Source organism: Lonchura striata, chromosome 1, assembly GCF_050655825.1.
Source record: "Lonchura striata isolate lonStrDom1 chromosome 1, ASM5065582v1, whole genome shotgun sequence".
NCBI classification, from domain to species: Eukaryota; Metazoa; Chordata; class Aves; order Passeriformes; family Estrildidae; genus Lonchura; species Lonchura striata.
The window spans coordinates 116,592,212-116,613,649 of NC_140703.1; the positions used below are offsets into that span (position 1 = coordinate 116,592,212).

The 21,438-nt window shown below is 44.0% G+C and overlaps 2 protein-coding genes across 11 annotated transcripts in view; one reads left to right on the forward strand and one right to left on the reverse strand.

Moving 5' to 3' along the window:
* Positions 1 to 21,438, forward strand: part of HLCS (holocarboxylase synthetase) — a 157,972-nt gene that overhangs the window by 127,326 nt on the left and 9,208 nt on the right. For 3 of the 8 annotated variants that reach the window (XM_085587226.1, XM_085587228.1, XM_021527455.3), the window contains one exon: positions 1,005 to 4,899. In XM_085587226.1, coding sequence (XP_085443352.1) covers positions 1,005 to 1,173 — 169 coding nt within the window. In that variant the 3' untranslated portion in view covers positions 1,174 to 4,899. Of the gene's footprint in view, positions 1 to 1,004; positions 4,966 to 7,354; positions 21,085 to 21,438 lie in introns of those variants that run through there. The other 5 variants (XR_014957232.1, XR_014957225.1, XR_002465180.4 and 2 more) reach the window with 4 other exon arrangements.
* Positions 4,967 to 21,438, reverse strand: part of SIM2 (SIM bHLH transcription factor 2) — a 61,422-nt gene continuing 44,950 nt past the window's right edge. For all 3 annotated transcript variants that reach the window (XM_077781706.2, XM_085587249.1, XM_085587245.1), the window contains 4 exons: positions 18,180 to 18,327; positions 16,962 to 17,130; positions 15,734 to 16,142; positions 4,967 to 9,269 (listed from right to left, as the gene is read on the reverse strand). In XM_077781706.2, the coding sequence (XP_077637832.2) occupies positions 8,563 to 9,269; positions 15,734 to 16,142; positions 16,962 to 17,130; positions 18,180 to 18,327 (1,433 nt within the window). In that variant the 3' untranslated portion in view covers positions 4,967 to 8,562. The remainder of the gene's footprint in view (positions 9,270 to 15,733; positions 16,143 to 16,961; positions 17,131 to 18,179; positions 18,328 to 21,438) is intronic.

A 21,438-nucleotide genomic window follows, 5' to 3' on the forward strand; every position in this document is an offset into this window, starting at 1 on the left:
AAAGAAAAGTAAAATAAAAATGAAGTAATACAAAGCAGCACTGCCAGAGTCGAACATGCCCTGTCCCCTGTGGTTCAGGGAGGTGGCTCAGTCCCATCCCAGGGGGGCTCAGCCCTCCTGCAGTGCCAGCTGTGCTTCTGCTGGAGCAGGATCCTGCACAAGGGGGGAGTTTTCCTTTGGAGCTCCAGGGCTGGGGGAGATGGGCCTGGGCTCCTCTGGGAATGCAGTGGGAAGGAAGCTGCTCCCCTGGGAATGCAGTGGGGAGAAAGCTGCTCCTCTGGGAATGCAGGGGGAAGAAAGCTGCTCCCCTGGGAATGCAGGGGGAAGAAAGCTGCTCCTCTGGGAATGCAGGGGGCAAAGGCTGCTGTGCTGTTCCCAGGTCAGATTGTATCCAGGTAGGAATGCTAGGAATCCAGGTAGAATGGGCAGAGCATCTCCCCATGGATGATGGAATTTTCTCAGCCATGCAGGGACACTCAGTGGCCATGAACAGGAGATAATTAATAATTAATGGCCCATTAACAAAAGAGATCTGGAGGGAGATGCCGGGTCAGATTGTATCCAGGTAGGAATGCTTGGTTCCTCCCCTGGGCAGAGCATCTCCCCATGGATGATGGAATTTTCTCAGCCATGCAGGGACACTCAGTGGCCATGAACAGGAGATAATTAATAATTAATGGCCCATTAACAAAAGAGATCTGGAGGGAGATGCCGGGTCAGATTGTATCCAGGTAGGAATGCTTGGTTCCTCCCCTGGGCAGAGCATCTCCCCATGGATGATGGAATTTTCTCAGCCATGCAGGGATGGACAGAAGATAATTAATAATTAATGGCCCATGAACAGAAGAGATCTCCTGGAGGGAGGATTGGCTGTGGGAGAGATAAAGAGAAAACTGCCCAGTGAGCAGAGAGAACTGCCCCAGCTCCGACAGAGGAAATAGAACACACCCCAGGCACGTGCTGCACTTCCCTTAGGGCATTCCTGACAGAATTCTGTGTTCCAGCGGGAAGCAGGTGCGGCTCCGTGGCGAGGAGGGGCCCCTGGCCTGGATCGTTGGCATTGATGACTACGGATACCTGCAGGTGCACGAGGAGGGCCGGGGCGTGGAGTCTGTGCACCCTGATGGCAACTCCTTCGACATGCTGAGGAACCTCATCGTCCCCAAGCACTGACAGGGACTCTTTGGCACTGGCACTGGCACTGGCACCTCGACCTGTTCAAGGTGGGAAGGGTAGCTGAAAGTTGGATTTTTCCTTCTGGTTTTCCGCTTTGTGTTTGCCCTGGGTAACGTCAGCAGCTGAAAAGAGGTGGTGATCTCACAGCTGAAGGCCTTTATTCTTTTCATCAGTGTTAAAACACACCTCTGTTGCCATTCTTTGTGAGGATCTCTTCTTTTGCAAGGAATCTGATTGCAAAAAGGAGTATTTGTGGTGAACAGAACTTTGTCTTCATTTTCACCCTGTACTGGAGAGACTGAAGTGGCTCAGTATTTCCTTTTTTTTAATTTTGTTTCTGTGTGATTTAGCACAGTGCAGGACAATATTTATTTTTTTACTTTTTTTTTTTTTTTTACTAAATTCTGTTTTTCTGTGTTGTCTGCACTGAAACCAGCTGGAACATCACATATTCCTGAATTGCTGGGATCACCACTGTGCTTAATTCCAGGTCTGAGTGAAGATCCTTGCTGATTTGGTTCTTCTCTGTGTAGACCTCTGCAATAATTTACCAACCTGTGGTTTGATCTCAGGCCTGCAGCTCTTAAAGGCTGCCTTGAGTTTTTGGGAGAGTATTCCATCAGCACTTGGGAGCTGTGCTTGGTTATCCAAGTGATTTGCACTCTGCTCTCCTCAGTCAGCTGGATCTGAGTAAATCATCTCATCTGTCCTTCAAATCATGGTTTTCCAAGAGGTTTCAGGAAGAAAAACCCACTGGAGCAGTGTCGCACCCAGGATATTTTAGCGTCTCACCTCAGGGGGTAGAACCTATAATTAATTTATAATTTAATGTAATTAATTTATAATTAATGGTAATTATATCATTATCTCAATGAAGTTAAGTGAACAAATAAAGGGAATAAATCAAAGTCCCTGCTGCAAACAACTACTGCAGTGAGAAAGAGAAATCACACCGTTCCCCCGGGTCCAAATTCCCTTCCACAGCCCTTTTGTCACCCCTTTCCCAAGCCAGTGCCTGGGTTTGCTGCTAAGCAGGAAAAGCAAGAGCTTTAACACCTGCTGACCTGAAAGCTGCTCATTTTTGGGGCTGCCTGCACATTTCCAGGTGGGGGGAACAGCCTGGGAATTCTCCTGGAGCAGCCACGTGGGAGCTCGGTGAGGTTTTCTCCCAAGGAGACTTGGCCACCACAGCTCCCCAAAAAATTCCGTGCCAACCAGGCTTGTCCCAGGTGTGATGTGGCCACCTTAATTTCTTTTTTTTTTTTCCATGGTGGATCAGCCAGATTGGTTTCCAGAAAGGAAATGACTGTCTTCTAGCCAGAAATGGGGTTTTTAGGTTAAAGTTCGCCTCATAAACAATCCAAACATTTTAGATAGTTTCAGCTTCAAAGCCAAGAAGTTTTAAAACAAGGAAACTTGTCTGTCATAGTAATTTTGACCAATCCTCACATATTAGGGTTTAGGTGGTTTGGCAGCAAGAGTAGAAATTAAATTGTCCCTGTTCAATTTAGGATTTTATGCTCCATCTCGCAAGATTTGTCTTGATTGTCCAAACCCTGCTGTTTTGTTTTGTTTTTTTTTTCCCATGATCCAAATCATGTGAGGCTGCACACCAGCATCTCCTAGAACTGCACACACACAGCTGTTAATTGCCATAATTAAAATGATACACCAAGTTTAGCTTTCCCCCACCAGATGCTTTCAAAAGTGCTTCGGGCTGAGAAGGTTTGGCAGCTGCCTTTGATATCAGAATTCAATATTAATGCATGTTGTAATCAACTGAGACTCGAGTCTGGCTTAATAAAGCTTCAGTAAAAAGAAGAAACCATATATTTATATATAGATCTATAAAAAATGGGTGTGCACATGCACACTCACATCTTGCTGCTGCATCCTCATTTATTTTCTGCCTTTTCCTTCACGAGCAAACTGTGCTGCTGCAGGAAAGCAGAGCTCTGGTGCTGCTTTTCCAGCCACAGGGTTGTACAAAAGTTCACCTTGACCCAGAAATTGTAGCTAAAACTCTCTCAGCTTTAGGATTTGCCTGCAGGGAGCACCTCTGGGGTTTTGTGCCACACAGACTGGGAAGTGCCTGGAGGGATTGAACAACCAGGTTGTGCCTCAGGCTGGGGCTTGAGTGGCTTCCTTAAAACTTCCTTCTCCCTTCACCAGGGACAAAAAAATACAGGGAAAAGGATAAAACATGGGAATTTTGGAAGGGCAGAAGGAGTTTGTAAAGCTTTAGTGGCTGAGCAGCAGCAGATATATATTTTTAACAGCAAAATGCTGCACCATTTCCTGGCTGCTGTTGGTCCTTTTGTAGCTGCCTTAGTGATGAGCTGCTTCTAGGAGCTGTCAGGTTATTCCCAACATTTTTGCACTGGGAAGAAACTTGGAGTGGGATTTCCTTGCCACAAGGGAGAGCTGCCCAAACCTGGATGTGCCCAAGCCACTTTGCCTTTTCAGTGGCCTCTTGTGGTGTCTCCTGGATTTGGATGAAGGATTTGCTGCTTTCCCTTGGGAAGAACCAAAGCCAAGGAGAATTCCCAAGGGACAGAAATGGATGAAATCCTTGCGGGTGAGTCCCTGGAGAAGTCCCTGACTCTCTGTCAGGTAGAGTCTGACTCTGCCAAACGTGGCATGCCCAGAAAGCCACAACATTTTTGCAGGAAAATCCTCGTTTTTCTTGTTCTCCGTGTGTGACAGACAAATGTGGTGTGGGGTGGCCCTGGATGTGGGGCTGGAGAGATCCAGCCAGCTCCAGGCCCAGGAATAATGCACTGAAAATGTCTCATTTCGTTCAGCTGTCTGGATTAGTAAAACACCTCTTCCATTGTGAGGCTGAGGTCATATCTTAAACTATTTTCTTGATGAAGTGCTTTCAAAAAACCCATTTATTGCCATGTCCGTATTTCTGGGACTTCATTTTTTTTAATTTTTTTTTTTTTTTTTCCTGCTGGGCTCTGGTGGAACATTTCTCATGGTGAAAACATTTGTGGGGGTTGTTTATTGATAGGAAAACTTCTGGGTGTGTTGGCACGCGTGCGAGTGCGGGGTGGGTCGTGCCCAGTCAGCAACAAAGCTGCTTCCAAAGGTTTGAAAAAGTAATAATGCACTTCACATTTCAGAGTCCAGGCAGCACATCCTGCTTCTAGTAAAGCTTTTATAAGACTTCAGAGCTTTTTTTTTTTTTTTTTTTTTAATACATCCAACAAATCAAGGGCTATTACCTGGAAATAATATTAAAGCATTTAATTCTTTATGCTGCTGCTTCACTGTGCAAAAATTCTTTCTTTGCTTCCTCTGATTCAGCTGCATCAGCAGCCTGAAAAAAAAAATTACTTTTTGCAACTCTTTGGAGATCTCTACAATCAAGCTGTCTGTCATGGGAAAGATTTGTGCTGGTTCCTGAGGGTCACTGGTTTGATAAAAGCATTTGCATGTCCAAGTGGTGGTGGGGATGCACTGCCTTGATCTGACACCAAAGAAATTAAACCTGGGCCCAGGAAAGGGCAGAGGTCAAAAAATGACAGAGAAAAAAGAACTGCAGGGAAGAATTGTCAAGTGTTGAGTATTGGTGATTCTGTGTTTGCATTTTCCAAGTGTCTTCGTTTAAAACGCAACGTGGCAAAAATACAATAATTTTTTAAAAATCTGTGTTTTATAATACGTTAATTGTGAATATAGAACACGTCATGCTTGAAATAAATTTTCAAATATGCACCACTGTCCTTTGTGAAATACTTTGTTTTGTATTTAAAAAAAATTAAAAGAGAGACATTCAACTCAGTTTTCCTTTGGCTACAGGATTTTATTAACATTTTAACAGTTTTGTTTTACATAATAAATAAGCAAAAATGCTTTACATTTTTAGGGAATACATATATAATTCTGAGCTTGAATAGGTTGGTTGGGTTGCGTGCCTCTTCACCTACACTTGCCAAATAGCTTTTATCTGCATCATATTAAAAAAAAAAAAAAAAAAAAAGCAAAATCTAACCTTCAGGAAAAAACTGGAATAACATTTCCTCTGTGGTGTTTTTGAAGTGTGGCTGAAATGCTGGAAAAATGAGAATTTATGTCCTGTCTTGAGATTTCTGGAGAAATTCTGTCAGATTTCCCATTCATTGGCACTTTCAGTGGTGAATTCCCCAGTTTTGCACCTGTTGTGCTGGATTTTTCTTAAATTAATTTTTCCAAATCGCAGGGCACAGAGAGCTGGGGACAGATCTGTGCTTTTTTCACCTTGTTTTATTCCCATTGCACTGCTTCCAAAACTTGGAGACCTCACTATGGGATTCACTTTTCCAGCTTTACCTGGGGCTGGTGGAAGATTCCCTGACTGGCAGGGGGTTGGAACGAGATCTTCAAAGTCCCTCCCAACCCAAATTTTCTATGATTTTGGTAAAATATTCCCTCTTTCACTCTCTTTCTCCCATTTTCTATGATTTTCTTGCCAAGTCTGAACTCCTCTGAGAGTTAAAATCTTGTGAAGTCTCATGACAAAGGAGTGGCTCAAATACTAAAGAGAAATGAGGTTATTTTTCATAATATATTTCAATTCACATTCCCCCTCAGCGCCATCATTTTGTTTTCATTATTGAAAACATTTTTCATCATTAAAGTACAGCCACTGTGATGGCAGTGCCCTGTTCTGCACTATGATTTTGCTGAGAACATCTGTAATTTAACTGACCAAAAAAATCCTATTTTTCTCCCAGTATAATTTACTCCCAGATGGGAACATGGAATTGCTGTTTAAATCTTGGAGAGTGTCAGGAAAAAAAAAAAAAAAAATCCTTCCCACATTTGCTTTTGCCATCTTTTCTGCACTTTCCTCTGCATTATCAGCTGTGGGTTCTTAATTGGTTCATTATTGCCTCGCAGGGAAATTTCCTGTGCCTGGGCATCACCTCCCCTAAAACACCTGGGGGAGGATGATGGAACACCTCCTCAGCTCGGGCTGCTGCAATAAAGCCTGGAAGTGGGAATAACAAGGTGGAAAAATATCGAGCTGCAAAATATTGAGGGCATTTTTCTCAAGCAAAGCCTCATTTTGGTGTTTTTCTAGCAAGCAGCACCTCCAGGAACACCCAAATGCAGCAGTGCCACTAATGAGGGGGAAAGTGCAGCAGCAGAGCTTGGGCATCAGGTTTCTTTTTAATGATGCCAACCATGCCAGTGGCTCCTTTGTGGGGCGTGGGTTTAATTTAATTGAACAAAATTAACCCAGGAGTCTCAGCGTAATTATCTTTTCAGGGGTTGGGGTCGTTTATGAGGAGCAGGGCTCTGAAGCACTGGGAAAGCCACTGGTGTCTCCTGGCTTTGATTGATGGGGTCAGCATGATGAAAATCCACATTTACAGCTTTTCTGGAGCCTTGCCAGCTTCTCCAGCACTGAACAAGCTGAGGTTGCACAGGGAGTGACTGTGCTGCTTGGGTTCTGTTTTGGTTTTTTTGTAATCACTGATTTGGCTTTTTTTGGTTCTGTTTAGCACCAAATTTATTTTTCATGCAATTTCAAACAACAGCTGAGAACGTTCGGTTCAAGTTCGTTTTTCAAGTGAATATTAATTTGATAATAAAGGTTTCTCTGTTAAACTTTAACAGGAAGCAATGAAAAAATATACTGAAAATTGTTTTCTAGCCTTTGCTTTTGAAGTATTTTTGTGTACTCACAGCAGTAAATATTCACACACAGAAAGAAATAACTTTATTACTGTATTCTAATGGAAAATTCCCTGCCCATTTCAGGGCCTTGGAACTGCTGGATGAGCTTTAAGGTCCTTCCTAACCCAGACCATTCAGGGATGAATTATTGCTGCATAAAAAAGATGGAGAACATGGAAATTTTAGGACTGAGTATTGCATTATGATTTTTCTGACACGGTGCAATCCATGAGCAAGTGTTTTTCCCATATTACACAAACCAGATAAGAATTTTCTTCAAAGAATTATGGAATGGTTTGGGTTGGAAGGAACCTTAAAGCTCATCCAGGGACCTCTGCACTATCCCAGGGTGCTCAAGGTTTTTCAGTGAAGTTCTCTTTAGAGTCTGATGAGAGAAAGTTTGAAAAATTCTGAATTAAGCTTGGATTGGGGTAAAAAATGGAGCTGAGTGATATCTAGAGCCACATTTATTGTTTAGGGAGCCTTTTGTTGTTTTATCCACTCACAGTTTTTGGGCTGAAAACCACCGTGGGCTGGGTGTTGTCAGCTGAACTCACACAGATCCATCCTCTGCGAAGAATTGAAAATAAAGGGGTGAAAATCTATTCCTGGCTGGCTGGGCCAAATGTGAGTGTTTCAAATGTGCTGGTTGGGATTTGTGAAGTGCTCCAACCAGGGAATTCCAGCCCTACCTTTGTGCTGACAACAGGATTTATGCTGGAGGAAGTTCAGCGCGTTAAGAGCTGGAATTTTCAAAGCTCACAATTCTACTGGTAAGTTCAGAATAAGGCAGAAATGTTCATTATTCTCTTGACTATAAAGAAAACATTTCTGGTGCTGTTATTAAGATGTATTTGTGACTGGCTGGGTTGAAAATCTGCACAGGCTTCCCCCAGAATACTCAGGGAAACACAGGATTTAGGAGTTTCCTTTTCTTATTTGTGGGGAATTAGTTCCTGCTCCATAATTTGTCCCAATTTGCCATGACAAGACCTGTAACCCTGTAATACCTGTCTTTGTAACTATTAATTTGTCATATTGTCCCTTGTCAAGATAAATGGTGGTGGCAACAATCTCCGAACACGGAAATCTATGCTAAATAAATCAAATTTAGGGTTGATTTATTTAGTTTTAAAACTTTCTGGTAATTAATAAATAAGATTTTTTTTCTGTTTGAGTAGGACAGCTGTGTTGTGGTTGTTCAAAATCACCACTCTCTCAACCAAGTCCATTTGTCAGGGGGTTGGGTGGAGAGTTGATGCGAGGTTTCACACGATTTGTCAAAAAAACCCTAAACTAGAATGCATATTTTCTGATAATGATTAAAAAAACCAAAAATCTTGAGTTTATTTTAAGGAGGGGTCAAGGGGAAAAAAAAAAAAATGTTCTTCATATAAACCTCTGCATATAACACCTCTCATTTCCTTCTGCTGCACACTATAAAATAACAAAAATAAGATCTGGAACTTGGCTTCTCCCTGGCACCAGAGCTGTGTCGGGGACACCGAAGCACGGCAGGGGATGGAGGGGATTTTCCTGGCCACTGGGACTCGTGGAACTCACCAGTTCGTCCCTCACTGCCCTCCAGCTTTGCTCAGTAAATGTCACTGCGTTTCCTCATGCTTTTTTTGGGTTTTTTTGTTTTTTTTTTCCTCTTTTTACCAAATCATTACCGTTTGGCTTCTTAATTAAACACAAAACCCTCCCGTGCTACCGTCACCTGCCGTTGGCGATAATTACAGAAGTCCCAATGTAATGGGGTAGTGCAGATTCCTTGTGGGTTTCTGGAGAAGAAGCCGAGGAGGGGCTTTGGTTTTTGTAAAGAAACGCGTTGACTTCCTCGGAGCTGTAGGAATAATTTTCCCCCACGTGTCCCGTGGCCGTGCAGGGGGACGTTGGGAAGGCTCCGTGCTTGGCCAGCACGTGGTGGTAGTTGAGGAGCACGAAGGGGACTTGGCCCGAGGGTCTCACGTCCATCAGCCGCTCGCCGTCGGCCTCGTGGTCGAGCTTCGCGCTCATCCTCTCGTCCAGCTCCTCCATGCTGCCTGGGTGGTGGCTGATGTGCCCAAATTTGGGGTCTTTGACACAAATCCTCCTGCTCTGCTCGTAGACCGAGGGCACGGGCAGCAGGTGGCTCAGCTGTCCCACGGCTTTGGCCTGGCAGCACTCGGCTTTGGGCAGCAAGGAGCTGGAGAAGGAGCCCTCGCTGATGGCCATTTTTTCCGGCAGGTCTCTGGGGAAAGGCAGCTTGCTTTCCTCTTTGATGAGGTGGGCGGGGGGCTGGATCCTGGCCTCGGCTTTGTTGGGTTTCATGATGGCAGAGTCGTAGAGCTCCTCCTTGTAGCGGCCCGGCACCGGCGCCGTGCAGCTCGGGAAGGGCTCGGCCAGAGCGTCCTGGTTGTACCTCCTGTTGGACAGTGGCACTGCCAGGGGAAGGAAAAGGTGTTAATTACTGACAACGAGCCTCTGCAGTAATTATAACTCGCTGGCACTAACTTGTGAACTTATCTGAATTTATCATCGTTCAATCAGGGGAATTGAACCAAAGAAATGTTAGGAGCTGCAGCCTGAAACCAAAAATTTTCCCTTTAAGTAAGCTCTTCACAGAGATTTAGCTAAAAGCTGGATGACACTGGTGCCTATCAATGATTCCATGATTAACATAGTGGAATTGTTTTAATCGTGGAATAATAGCCAGAAATAAACTGGATTTATTCTACCTGTCATTGTGGGAGTGCATTGGGCACTTGTCCTTGCAAGGAGAACATCCAGCTCAGAGGTTGGACTCAGTGATCTCAAAGGTCTTTTCATTCTGCAGAATTCTGTTTGATTCTCTTAATTTGTGCTATTTATTTGGGGTATATTTAATATCTACATAAGAAGGTGACGTGCCATTAATGAAATCTCTTTGTGATACCCAGAGTGGGTCATGGTGGAGGCTTTGCTTTTTCTCTTTGAAAAGGTGACATCAGATATTAAAAACATCTCTTGAAAAGCAACACAAACACCTCTTCAGCAGTGCTGGGTCTCTGCTTTTAAGATGTTGCCATGTAATGAAGGTGGATTATGATAAAAATGCAGGTTACAACCTTGAATGGGGGAGAAAAAATTGGGCATTTTTAGAGAATTAGAAGCCAGATATTTCACTTTTCAATAGTGTGAACCTAGGATGTCTATTCAGGCTTTTCCTCTAAAATTTATTGGGCAGTCTCTTTTCTCCTCCGTTCCTGCATGGCAACTGAACTCTTGAAGCAATTTGAGTTATTTTTACCATTTTCTGCTTACCTTATGAAGCTTTTCCTTTCTGTACACCCCTATCTACAAGTGGTGAGAGAAAAGGCCCCTGGTTTTCTCCTGTACCATATGAGTAATAATTTTTTTTTGCACTCTTCTATGAACAGTTTGTGAGTTTAACAACACCTCCAAGGCACATTTGAAAGTTTTATGTTAAAGGAAAAATGACACACTGAGAAAATTTCTCAAGTTAGACCCAAACTCTTGTTTTGTGTGAGGTTCACTGGAAGCCCTGGACACTTAAGTGCCTTTTTAAAAAAGGATTTTCTGTTTTTCTAACGATTTTATTAAATGTCTTAAAAGTTGTGGAGTTCCTCTCTATTGGTTGCTGATGTAACCGTGCCCATTAATAATTAAATATTCCCTGTGCTGTAATAGACTGGCAAAGCCTTCATGGATAACAGAGGAAGCAGAAATAGCTCAATTGTACCTTTTTTTTTCTTTTATGTGCAGAGCTCCATTAATTTCAGAGGGAGTTGCACTACGTAATTAACACCAGAATTTAAACAGGAATCTGGTTCCAATTTCTTCTTCACCCTCCTAGAAACAAGAACCTTTCAAGTTATTCTTTCCCTTTTCTATGTATACATTTTGTCACAAGAAGGAGAAGCTGAAGGAAGCCGAGTTCTCAGCAGCTGGTGAAAAATGGCCCTTGCAGATCACAAATCCAACCAGGGCTCAGCCACGTGCTTGAGAAGGGATTGGGAATTTCACTGGTGTAGTTCAGTGCTCTGGTTTCAACCCCACATTTGGTGTTTTTATTGTGAAGTCAATAGAGATGCTGAGAGCTACTGACATGTAAATAATACGGTTTAATGTTCAGCTGTTCTGGGTTTAAGGTGTCCACAAGAGGGATGGATTTGTCCTCCTGCAGTTTGGAATATTTTCACTTTATGGCTCTTCTTTAATCTCTGAACAAAACATTGTCCTTCTCCATTTCTAGAGCCCAAGAGAACTTGGGAGAAGCTGAGGCATCACAGCCACCAGCTGGCCTCTGCCTTGTCCCCTTGAATTTTGTAATCTCCAGTCCTGCTGGGCTGAGGGTGAACCACCAGGTTGTAAATCACAGAATCACAGAAAGGTTTGGGTGGGAAGGGGCCTCAAATCCCACCCAGTGCCACCCCTGCCATGGCAGGGACACCTCCCACTGTCCCAGGCTGCTCCAGCCCCAGTGTCCAACCTGGCCTTGGGCACTGCCAGGGATCCAGGGGCAGCCACAGCTGTGCCAGGGCCTCACCACCCTCTGAGCAAAATATTTCTTCCCAATCTCTGATCTGACCCCTGTGGCACTTTAAAACCATTTTCCCTTGTCACTTCCTGCCTCTATAAAAGTCCCTCTCCATCCCTTTTATCCCTTTATCCCTATCCTCCCTTTAAGGCAGAGATAGAGCAGGTCTTAATACAACCCCTGCCCATGAAAAGATATTTTTTCAATTATCTCAGTCTGTGTTTGTCCTTGTCTGAGCCCTAATTTCAAATCACCCAAGGCATGGGCTGGTTGTTCTCCATTATTGTCTCTCCAGAAACAAAGGTGAGACAAAACGTCTCTTTGTCTCATGGGGAATTCCCATTGCAAAATGTCATTTCTTTCTTCCAGTATTCACTGGATAAATCTGGGAAGTTTTTTCACAGATTTTCTCCGTCTTTTTCCTAATTTCCCTGAGTTTTGGCATGACTGGTGGCACAGAACTTCACACAGGTAGCTCAGAAGGGCCAACAGCACCCCTGAAAGACCAGCAGATCCTGTGGTGTCCACACGGTAAAAAGGAAACTTCTGACTAAAAACACAGTTGCCTTCACTGAAATTTTTTTTTTTTTTTTTGATGACTGGGCCAGCTGGGAAAAAGTGGAAGAAGCTTCAAAACCAGATCCTGAAGCAGAAACATCTGATTTGCAGGCAGTCGTATCTGCTACGTGCTTCTTCAGAGCTTTGATGGCTTGGCACCATCATCCTCCAATCTCTGATCTCTCCAAGAGGAGCTATTTTTCCATGGAGAAAAATGTCTCTGGCCCACGGCGTTTTTGGCAGCTGCTGCCAAATGTGGATGTGATGTGGAATAGCCCTCGCATCCAAGCCGGCTGCCAGATGTCAGATTTGGCTTTGCCTTCTGGATCGAAGCTGATGATGCTAAGCAGATCCTCCCCGCTTTGAAGCTCCCTGCCTGTCAGTTCTCCAGTGAGCCACTGGAAAAAAGCAACACTTGACAACCTAAGGGAGATCAGATCCAAAAAATAAAAGGGAAGGAAAAAAAAAAAGTCGCTTCCAAAAGTTCAGAATTCAGCAAAAATGCAACAGCTCTGCTTGAGGAGGAAACAAGGCTGAAAATCTGGGTGGAAATCCTGTCTATATAGGGGAAGCTCTGTTCTTTCCCCTTTTATCCAGGCCTGAGTTTGGCCATATTTTTTTCCTCAACTCAAAGGAAATATGTATGTATTTCCTTTAAAAAAAAAAAAAAAAGTCTATTTTTTAATACAATTCAAAGTGCTTTTGCAGAGAATTAATTGCAGCAAGCCAACTTTCATCCAATCCCCAATAAATATCCCAAATGAATATCCATCAAAATGCTCAAAAGAGAAGCCACATCTCCCAAGTCAAGCAGCAAAACCTTCAGTGGAAGCAGAACCAGAAATAAAAACCGCTGGAATTGCAGCTCCATTTTCCTCCTGATGAGGAAATGCTGATGTGGGATGAGATTGAAAAATAGCAGCAGTTTCTTGCAGGTTTTTTATTGGGATTTGGGGTTTTTTTTACCCTTTTCTTGCAGATTTAATGGGGATAGGCAGCATCCCCAAAATATTTATCCTTGTCCTCAAAATATGTAGTTTTTTTTGGTGGGGGGTTTGTGGGGTATTGGGGGATTTTGTGTTTTTTTGTTTGCTTGTTTAGGGATTTTTTTTGTCCTTTTTTTTTTGTTTTGGTTGGTTGGTTTGTTGATTGGTTTTTGTGGTTTTTTTGTTTCATTTTTGTGTGGTTTTGGGGGTTTTTGTTTGTTTTTTTTGGGGGGGTGGGGGTTTTGTTGGTAGCGGTGGTGGTGGGATTTTTATGTTTATTTTGGTTTGTTTTTCTTCTTGTTTCTTTTTTTTTTTTCTTTTTTTTTCCCACAGCATTTTTAGAAAGGAAAAAACCATTTCCTATTTTTGGTCTAAAATTCCACCTTTTCCCCCCACAGTCCACAGAAGTGACCAAAGGAAGCAGCAAATTAGAGGAGCACAAACTAAGGAAAAGGATTTAACCTGCTCTAGGCTGTGAGAGGAGCTTCCCTCTTGCTCATTTTCAGCATAACCAGAGAAAAGTGAAATAAAAATGCTGCTGGCAGTGAGGTGAGGTCCACCATGGGTGAGGTCAAACCATCCTGTGAAGGACAAAACCCCAGGCAAAAATTATTTGTTCCTCTGTGGGAAGCACATTTGATGACTGATTCCATCTTCTGTCTGATGCAGCAAGCTCAGCATTGAATATCTTTGTATTTTAATATATTTATATTTTAATATTCCCTTTGAATCTTGGATATCTGTACCCATAAGTGAATAAATTCTTGATTCTGGTACCCAAGAGCCCTCCTAAAATGGTACCCTGGAGACTACCTAATTTTTTTTTTTAATTTATTTTATTTTTTAAAAAAAAATTATTTTAAATAATGCTTTTAATTTATTTTTTATTTAAAATTTCCACTACTGCTTCCTCCATTCCAAGAAAGGAGGTTTACCTCAGTCCTTGTCAGTGATTTTTAATTAATGAAAATGATGAATGCAGAGAGATGTGGATGGGATCCAAGGATTTGGTCTGGATTGGAAACTGATAAACTGGAGTGCTGCTTCAAGGAGTTTAAAGGATTTCCTGGGAGCTCTGCAGCAGCTGATCTGAATTCTGCACTTGCTGGTGTTCTCTGACAATTTCAGATGCACCTTAAATCACAAAAAACTCCTATATTTAACAAGACTGAATAAACTCAGAGGTGGTTGGTTTTTTGGGTTTTTTGGGGTTTTTCTTTTTGCATATTTTTGTGACAGCTTTTTGTATAATTCTCAGTTACTGAAAGTAAAGCAGGGAAGAGGGGGGAAATCCAGGCCAATCAAGGCTGCTCTTGCTAAAATCAGCAGCAACCTGAAATCTCAGCTCATTGCAAGGCTCATTCATGAAAGCAATTAAATTCAGAGTTGTGTTTGACTTGAAGGGGAAGCTGGGTCAGGGGAGAAATTAATGCTATTAATTGAGTTAAAGATACCTGACACCTTCCCAAAAAAAGCCTGAATTGCCACAGGTTTGTCCAAATATTTTTGTTGCTTCAGCTGATTAACATTGTTCCTTGCCCATCACAGCTGAATTCAGTTTCATTTTGGAGCTGGGACAGCTGTGAGATGAGGAGTGTTTAAAATGAGAGATAAATCTCTGCCCAAAGCACTGCAATAAACCCTGTTCTGGTTGAACACAGGAGAAATAAATAAGTTGGACAAGAAGATCCCCAGAAGTCCCTTCCAACCCTCATTATTCCCTGATTCTGTGATTAGAGAGTATTTTGAGCATCTTTACGTTTGGTTGTATTATAATTTTTCAAGGTTATTTCTCATAGGTTTCCACCTCAGAGAAGTCAATGCCTTTCCTCCAAGGATTTCTATCCCTGACCATCTGCACAGTGAAATAATGCAGGTGATGGGAGACGTTTTCAAATTCACAATTATTATCAAGTAAAGCAGAATTATCACTCTAAGGTAAAGACATTCAAGGTGGCTTCGTACTGAGAAAGGACAAGCTTTCATTTTTATGGGAATAGATGGTGTTGATTTTAATTTCTATGCTAAAACGATCAAAAATTACTGTGGAGGTGAAGTTTCAATCTGATTTACCTGAGAAATTCTATTTAAATAACTCTAAGAGTGCAAAACATGAGGGTAAACTGTGCCAGTACTGAAGGAGGAGGTATCACTGTGCTGCCCTAAAAGTGATTCTGGTGAGTGCATTTTGGCAACTGAAGCTTTGATAATATTCCCAATCCAGTGCTGATGGAAATGGGAAGAAGGAACATGGGAATACCCTAAATATAATGATTGTTATACTTCACTGCCTTGGATTTTCTGTGCTTCCTAAATGGATGGTCTAGATTTCAGCTTTTCCATTTTTCCAATCCTGTACTGCATTAGTGCATAACTCTAAACTCCTTAGGAAGTGTTTGTGACTGTCTTCACATTTTGGTCAGACAGAACAATCCCTCTAGGCCTGAAATCCAAGGACACCCTACAGCCTCAGGCCCTGAAAAGGATAAAAAGTGAATTGGGAGGGAGCAAAATGATTAATGACTTCATTACCTGCAGCTGTAATTGGAGGATTAACCCCTGATATGTAAATGGGCCAAATTTGTAATTGTGTGAAACACTCGTGACCATTGTCCAGCTTGGGTGAGACCTCTGGGAGGCTTCTGAGTGCCCCAGGTGTGTCTGTGGAGCCTTTAATAAATACCTGCTGCTCTTATTCTCTTAATCTTGTCTAGCCTCTGTTCTAGGGAGCCACTCCAAGGCACCAAAACCGTTTTCCAAACCGCGAACGCGAATCCACCGCGCAGCCGAGCTTTCTCCCCTGGCTCAGAGCGGCACCCACCTTCATAGCTCTGTGCAAGGTTGTGCCTGATGATGTTCACTGGCTGCTCAGGAAGGTTTTTGGAGGGTGACTGGCCGCTGGGGACCAGGGAGTTGGCGCAGTGCCACTGGCACTCGCCGTTGGTCTGCAGCGCGCCCAGGAAGAACCGTGCCACCTCGCAGGGCGCCCCTTGGGCCTGCCCGAATTTTGCAGGCAGCATTTGCTTCTTGCCACTGAAGACGTGGGAATCCACAGGGAAGTGTCCATAGTGGTAGGAGAAGGGCAGGCTGTAGGGAGGGGCGTACAGGAGCTCGCTGCTCTCTGAATGGAAGGTCTGTTCCTGAAGGGCGGCGGCGCTGGCGGCGGGGCTGGAGCGCCAGCTCCCCGCCTGGCTGCACTCCAGTTTGTCTGCTTGGAACGAGCTGTATTGCTGGGGGAAAGAGGGGGAAAGAGGCTGAAAGGAGGAACTTTTATAAGGAAGGACACGACATGTCAGACCGGCACCCGGAGCTGGGCCTCGCTGGCTCAAGGGGCGGACTGAGCGGTTTTTGGACTGAGGTGTTTGAAGCTCCGCTCTTCGCGACTTTGCTTCACATGGGAACAAAAAAACTGCCTCGATTTGATAACTTTGGCAGTTCAGTTTTCCAGAATCACAGGATTAATGCTGGAAAAGCCCTCCCAGCTCATCCGGTCCCAGCTGTGCCCGACGCCCTCCTTGTCACCTGCCCAGAGCACTGAGTTCCACATCCAGCCCTACCTTGGGCACCTCCAGGGATGGAGACTCCAAAGATCCCTGGGCAGCTCCTGACAAGGCCTGAGCACCCTTCCCACGGGGAAATTCCTCCTGACATCAAGAACTCCACACACCAACAGAAAATGGCACACATTCTACACCAGCACAGATTTTCACAGCACAATTCCAAGTACAGGAATTTCTGTCCTGTCCGAGTCCAGGATTTTCTTCTTTTTGCCAAGAAAAGTCGTTGTGGTTGAAGTGCTTCGCACACTCCATATCCCAAAGGTTTTACATCACTTGCCAGAGCTGGTTTGTGCTACCTGTACTTTCCACCCTGAGGAAAAAAGGTCTAATTTTATCCTGCTTTATGAGGGATTTCCTGGGACAACTCCTGGACAATTCCTGGACAATGCTATAGGCTGTTTTATAGTAAATTCAGTCCTGGATTATCTTTATGCTGTCCCAAGCACTCTGTGAGAACAGCTGGTAATTAAATATTGCTGGAAAATTTACCTGAGGCGGGTACGGTGTTGTTCTGAGTTTTGCCTTCATTTTATTACTTTTGGGTTTTACTATTTTCCTTGTTTCCTGCGAGGTAGGTACTGAGTTTCTGCATGAAAACTGTGACTTGGAAATGGTAACCTGGTCCAGTGACAACTGAAGTTCCTTGTACTCAATATCTCTGCAAAAGAACAGCTCAGTAAATTAAAAACACAGGAAAATCCAAACTAACTCCTGTAAAAATACATGTTAGCATTCACAAGGCTTGAATTTTCACTCTTCTGAGATTTTTCACTGCATCTGGGGATGTCAAGAGGCAGAGAACCTTATGGGGTGACCTCATTCCCATGCCAGTCCATCAAAAAATTCCACTGGGAATCACATAAACACATTTGGATGAAGTGTCCCCTCTCTCTGAGCCTGAGCTGCATCATCTTCCCTCAGCCATCCCCGGCTCCCCGTGGTTTGGAATCATGGAAAGACAGAGATTAATTAATCTGTCTCCTGCTCAGCCAGGAATTGGTCTCTGTCCTGCAGAAAAGAAAAGGAGCAACGTTTCTCCCCTGTCAGCAGTGTGTGCTTGTAAATGAACCACACAAACTGCAAGGTTGGTTTTGATCGAAAAAATCACAGAATACTGAACTTTGGAAGAGACCTTCAAGCTCATCCAGTCCCACCATCACCCAGCACATCACCCCAAGGGCCCCTTCCAGACTCCTCCTGAATAATTCCAGAGAGAGTGATTCCACCTCCTCCCTGGGCAGCTCATCCCAAGGCCTCACCACTCTTTCAAAGGAAAAAACCCTTCTAATCTCCAATCTGAACCTGTCCTGACAAAGTTAAGGCCATTTCCTCTTCTCCTTTCCCTTGGGACACTGCAGCAGAGCCTGACCCCCCATCCCTGCCCCTCCTGGCAGGAGCTGTGCAGGACAATGAGGTCCCCCCGAGCCTCCTCCAGGCTGAGCTCCCCCAGCTCCCTCATGAGATGTTTTCCAGACCCTTCACCATCTCCATTGCCCTTCCCTAGACAAGATGAAGATCTATACAATAATGATAATAATGAACAATGTTTTCCCTCAGCTAAAGAGACGGGGTCGTGCGAACAGAGAAAGCCGCGACACGCGAGCACAGAGCGACGCCGGAAGACACAAGCCAAGGCAGCTCGGTGGATTTAATCATTAATGACTCAATTAGTGATAGCAGGTAATGGTACAAAGTATTTGGACTTACGTAAGGACATAATTGACACTCACTATGCAGTGAGGCCGTGACGAACGGCTGTTGTGCACGATGGTGGCGTAGCTCTGCACCCACACCCAGCCTCCCTGCTTGGACAGCAGCCGGTAGTACTTGGTGGTCACTTGGCCTTTCACCAGCACTGTGAACACAAGGAAAAAAAAAATATTTAAAAAAAATTTCACATTTTTTGGACCCAAGACCACTTCCTGGAGAGGTTTATTTGCAAGCCAAGCGCTTTTCTCCCTCACGGAATCACAGGATTAATGATGTTGGAAAAAACATTTGAGATTATTGAGTCCAACCTGTGTCCTAACACCCTCCTTCCTCTTCCTCCCAATAAACTGCAAATAACTCCCTGCAAAATTATCGATCCTGCCCCTTCCTATATATCCACAACACTGCATTATTATTTATATAAAATTTGAAGAGTCCTAAGTTTTGTCTTCCTTCTTTTCTGGGTCACTTAGGGTCACATTCTTCACAAACACTGCTTTAAAATCTCTAACTGCAAAAGAAGAATTCAAGGCAGAAAAAGTATTTTGAACTGGACACAATTATTTTGAAAGGAGGTGAGGAAATGGGCTCAAATTGCACCAGGTTGGAGATTGGGACAGAAAATTTCCCTGGCAGAGTGGTCATGCCTTGGGATGAGCTGCCCAGGGAGCTTTGGCGTCACTGGAATTGTCCCAGAGGAGTCTGGATGTGACCCCTGGGGACAGGGTTTGAGATGAGGACTGCATGATCCTGAAGGTCTCTTCCAACCCTGAGGATTCTGTGATTTTGAGATTTTTTTTCCAGATTATTTGGAAGCACTTCTCTCATAGTCGGACGGATTATCAGGTATTTTGCGATGTATTTTATTCCGTAATGTTTTTTTATCTCTGTAATCATGAAGGTTGATTTAAAAGGGTAACATTTTAAAACTCTTTGGTTGTGTAGCACCCAAAGAAAGACAAGAACAGAGAAGGGAATCAGATATGTGATAAATTCAGCAGCCAGGTAATCCTCCCTGAGCTATTTTGGATCCTCTGTGAACAAGGATGTGCTGGCAGGAGGCTGGGCTGTAACAGGAGTTGTGCAGCATCTCTAAACATTTAATCCAACCACAAATATTTCTGGTTCGGTGCCAGGCCTTTATCTCAGAATTCACTGGAAGATAATGCCCAGCTTTGAAGCTGGTTCTTCTCTTGTGTGGCCTTGGATCATTCCTCTGAAAACTCCATCTTCTTACTCTCCTACAGAGTTGTTTATTGTAAATTAGGGAATCATGGACTGAGCTTGTTGCACAAATTCTTTTCAAAACAGAAATTCCTTTAAATAAATATGATTAAGAAATGGAATCTAAACCTGGTCTCTGTCATTTTAAAACCATTCCCCTTGTTCTGTCACTTTTTGCCCATATAAAAAGTCTGTCTCCCTCCTTCTCATCCATTTCCTTGTGGTACTGAAAGACTCAGTGAGGTCTCCCCAAAACCTGGAGCACATGGGCCACCTCTGGGCTGCTTCCTCTCCTATCCATTGCACATCCCCACATATTTAAACTTTCCTTCAATTCCAGTTTCTCTCTCAAAGAAAATCAGGCTCTTACAGAATTGACAGATCTTTCTGGAAGCGTCAGCTCTTCCATTTTCGGTTGAGGTGCCCGTGTGTTCAGAAGGCAACAAAATGAACACCCAAAACTGTCTGCAGCTCCAGCCTCTGCTCCTGGCACAGGGACAGCACCCAGGGAGCAGCTGGGGCTGGCCCAGGAGGGATTTAGGGTGGATTTTAGGAAAAGGCTCTTCCCCAGAGGTGCTGGCACTGCCCAGGGAATGGGCACGGCCCCGAGGCTGCCAGAGCTGCAGGAGCCTTTGGGCAGCGCTGCCAGGGATGCCCAGGGTGGGATTTTGGGGGGTCTGGGCAGGGCCAGGAGTGGGAGTGGATGATCCCTGTGGGTTTATTCCCACTCAGGATATTCCATCATTCCATGATCCTGCAGGACATCCAAAAACCCACCCTCCATGGTGGCCACCAAGCCACCGCTATTTTGGGTTTCAAATCTCTATTGGGTATCAGCTTTTTTGCCTCATTCTTGCTGGTGTTTCTTCCACCCCCACATTTCTACATTAAATTTTTTATGGAAGGAGAGTGTGCAAGATTAAAATAATCATGAGGTGTGTGTGTGTGTAATTATGTAAACACACTGAGAAAAATATAAAGATATTCGTATTTTTTAAGTGCAATTTATCACTGCAAGCTGCAAGTCATGGAGTGGCTACTCAAAGATTCTGTTCTAAAAATATTAATAATTGTCTCTATGCCACAGTTTTACTATTTCTTAGTGTTCTATAATTGTGGGTGATGCTCTGTAGTTGTGCTGCCCCATCCCTGGCAGTGCCCAAGGCCAGGCTGGACAGGGCTTGGAGCAACCTGGGACAGTGGAAGATGTCCCTGCCACGGCAGGGGGTTGGAATGAGATGATCTTCAAGATCACTTCCCACCCAAACCATTCTGTGCTTTTATGATTTGGCGATTCATTCTAAAATCCAAATGGTCCCGTTCCAGGAAATGATCTTTACATTTCAGCACAGGCCATGTAACAGGTAATTTTTGGAACGCGGTCTGGGCTTTTCAGAACTAGGTCTTTGTGCTGGTTTAATGAGCACGTTTTCCTTGAGTTCCAACTGCTTTGCTACACTCAGTCTTCCCAAAGAGAAATTAATGCTGTCATGGATCACTAACTATAACAAAGTTCTTCCGTGTGCTTTGGGACTAGTTTTGGCTTTCCTCCTCTCTCACTGATTTTTTTTTTTTTTAAATCCCTATTTTAGCTCTGCAGTTAAGACAGTGTTTAAAAAGATGTGAAAACCACTGAGGGCTACAGTGTTCAGCTTTCCTTCCTAATTATATGGATTAACCAGTATTTCTCTGGGGATGGGGGAGGATTTTATGTCTCCTGATTTTTTAGCAATCTGGGGAAAGTCTGACCTTGGCTGAGGGACAGTAACTGAGACAGTGAGTGAGCTCAGCTTCCATCTGGCTCTGTGCTCAGCTGCCCTGTTTGATGCTGAAGAGGAAACCTCAGGAATGGGAGTGAGGCAAATCCACCACCCAGACAATGTGTGCAGGCTCAGACTTCTTGGTGGCCTCTGCTGCAGCCCAAGGGGGAGGATCCCGTGGCTTTCTCCTCTGGATGTGCCCTCTGGGGGTTCCAGGGCTCTGGCTCGCTCCTGGCTTCGCAGGGAAGCTGGGAAAGGCTCTGGGCTGTCAG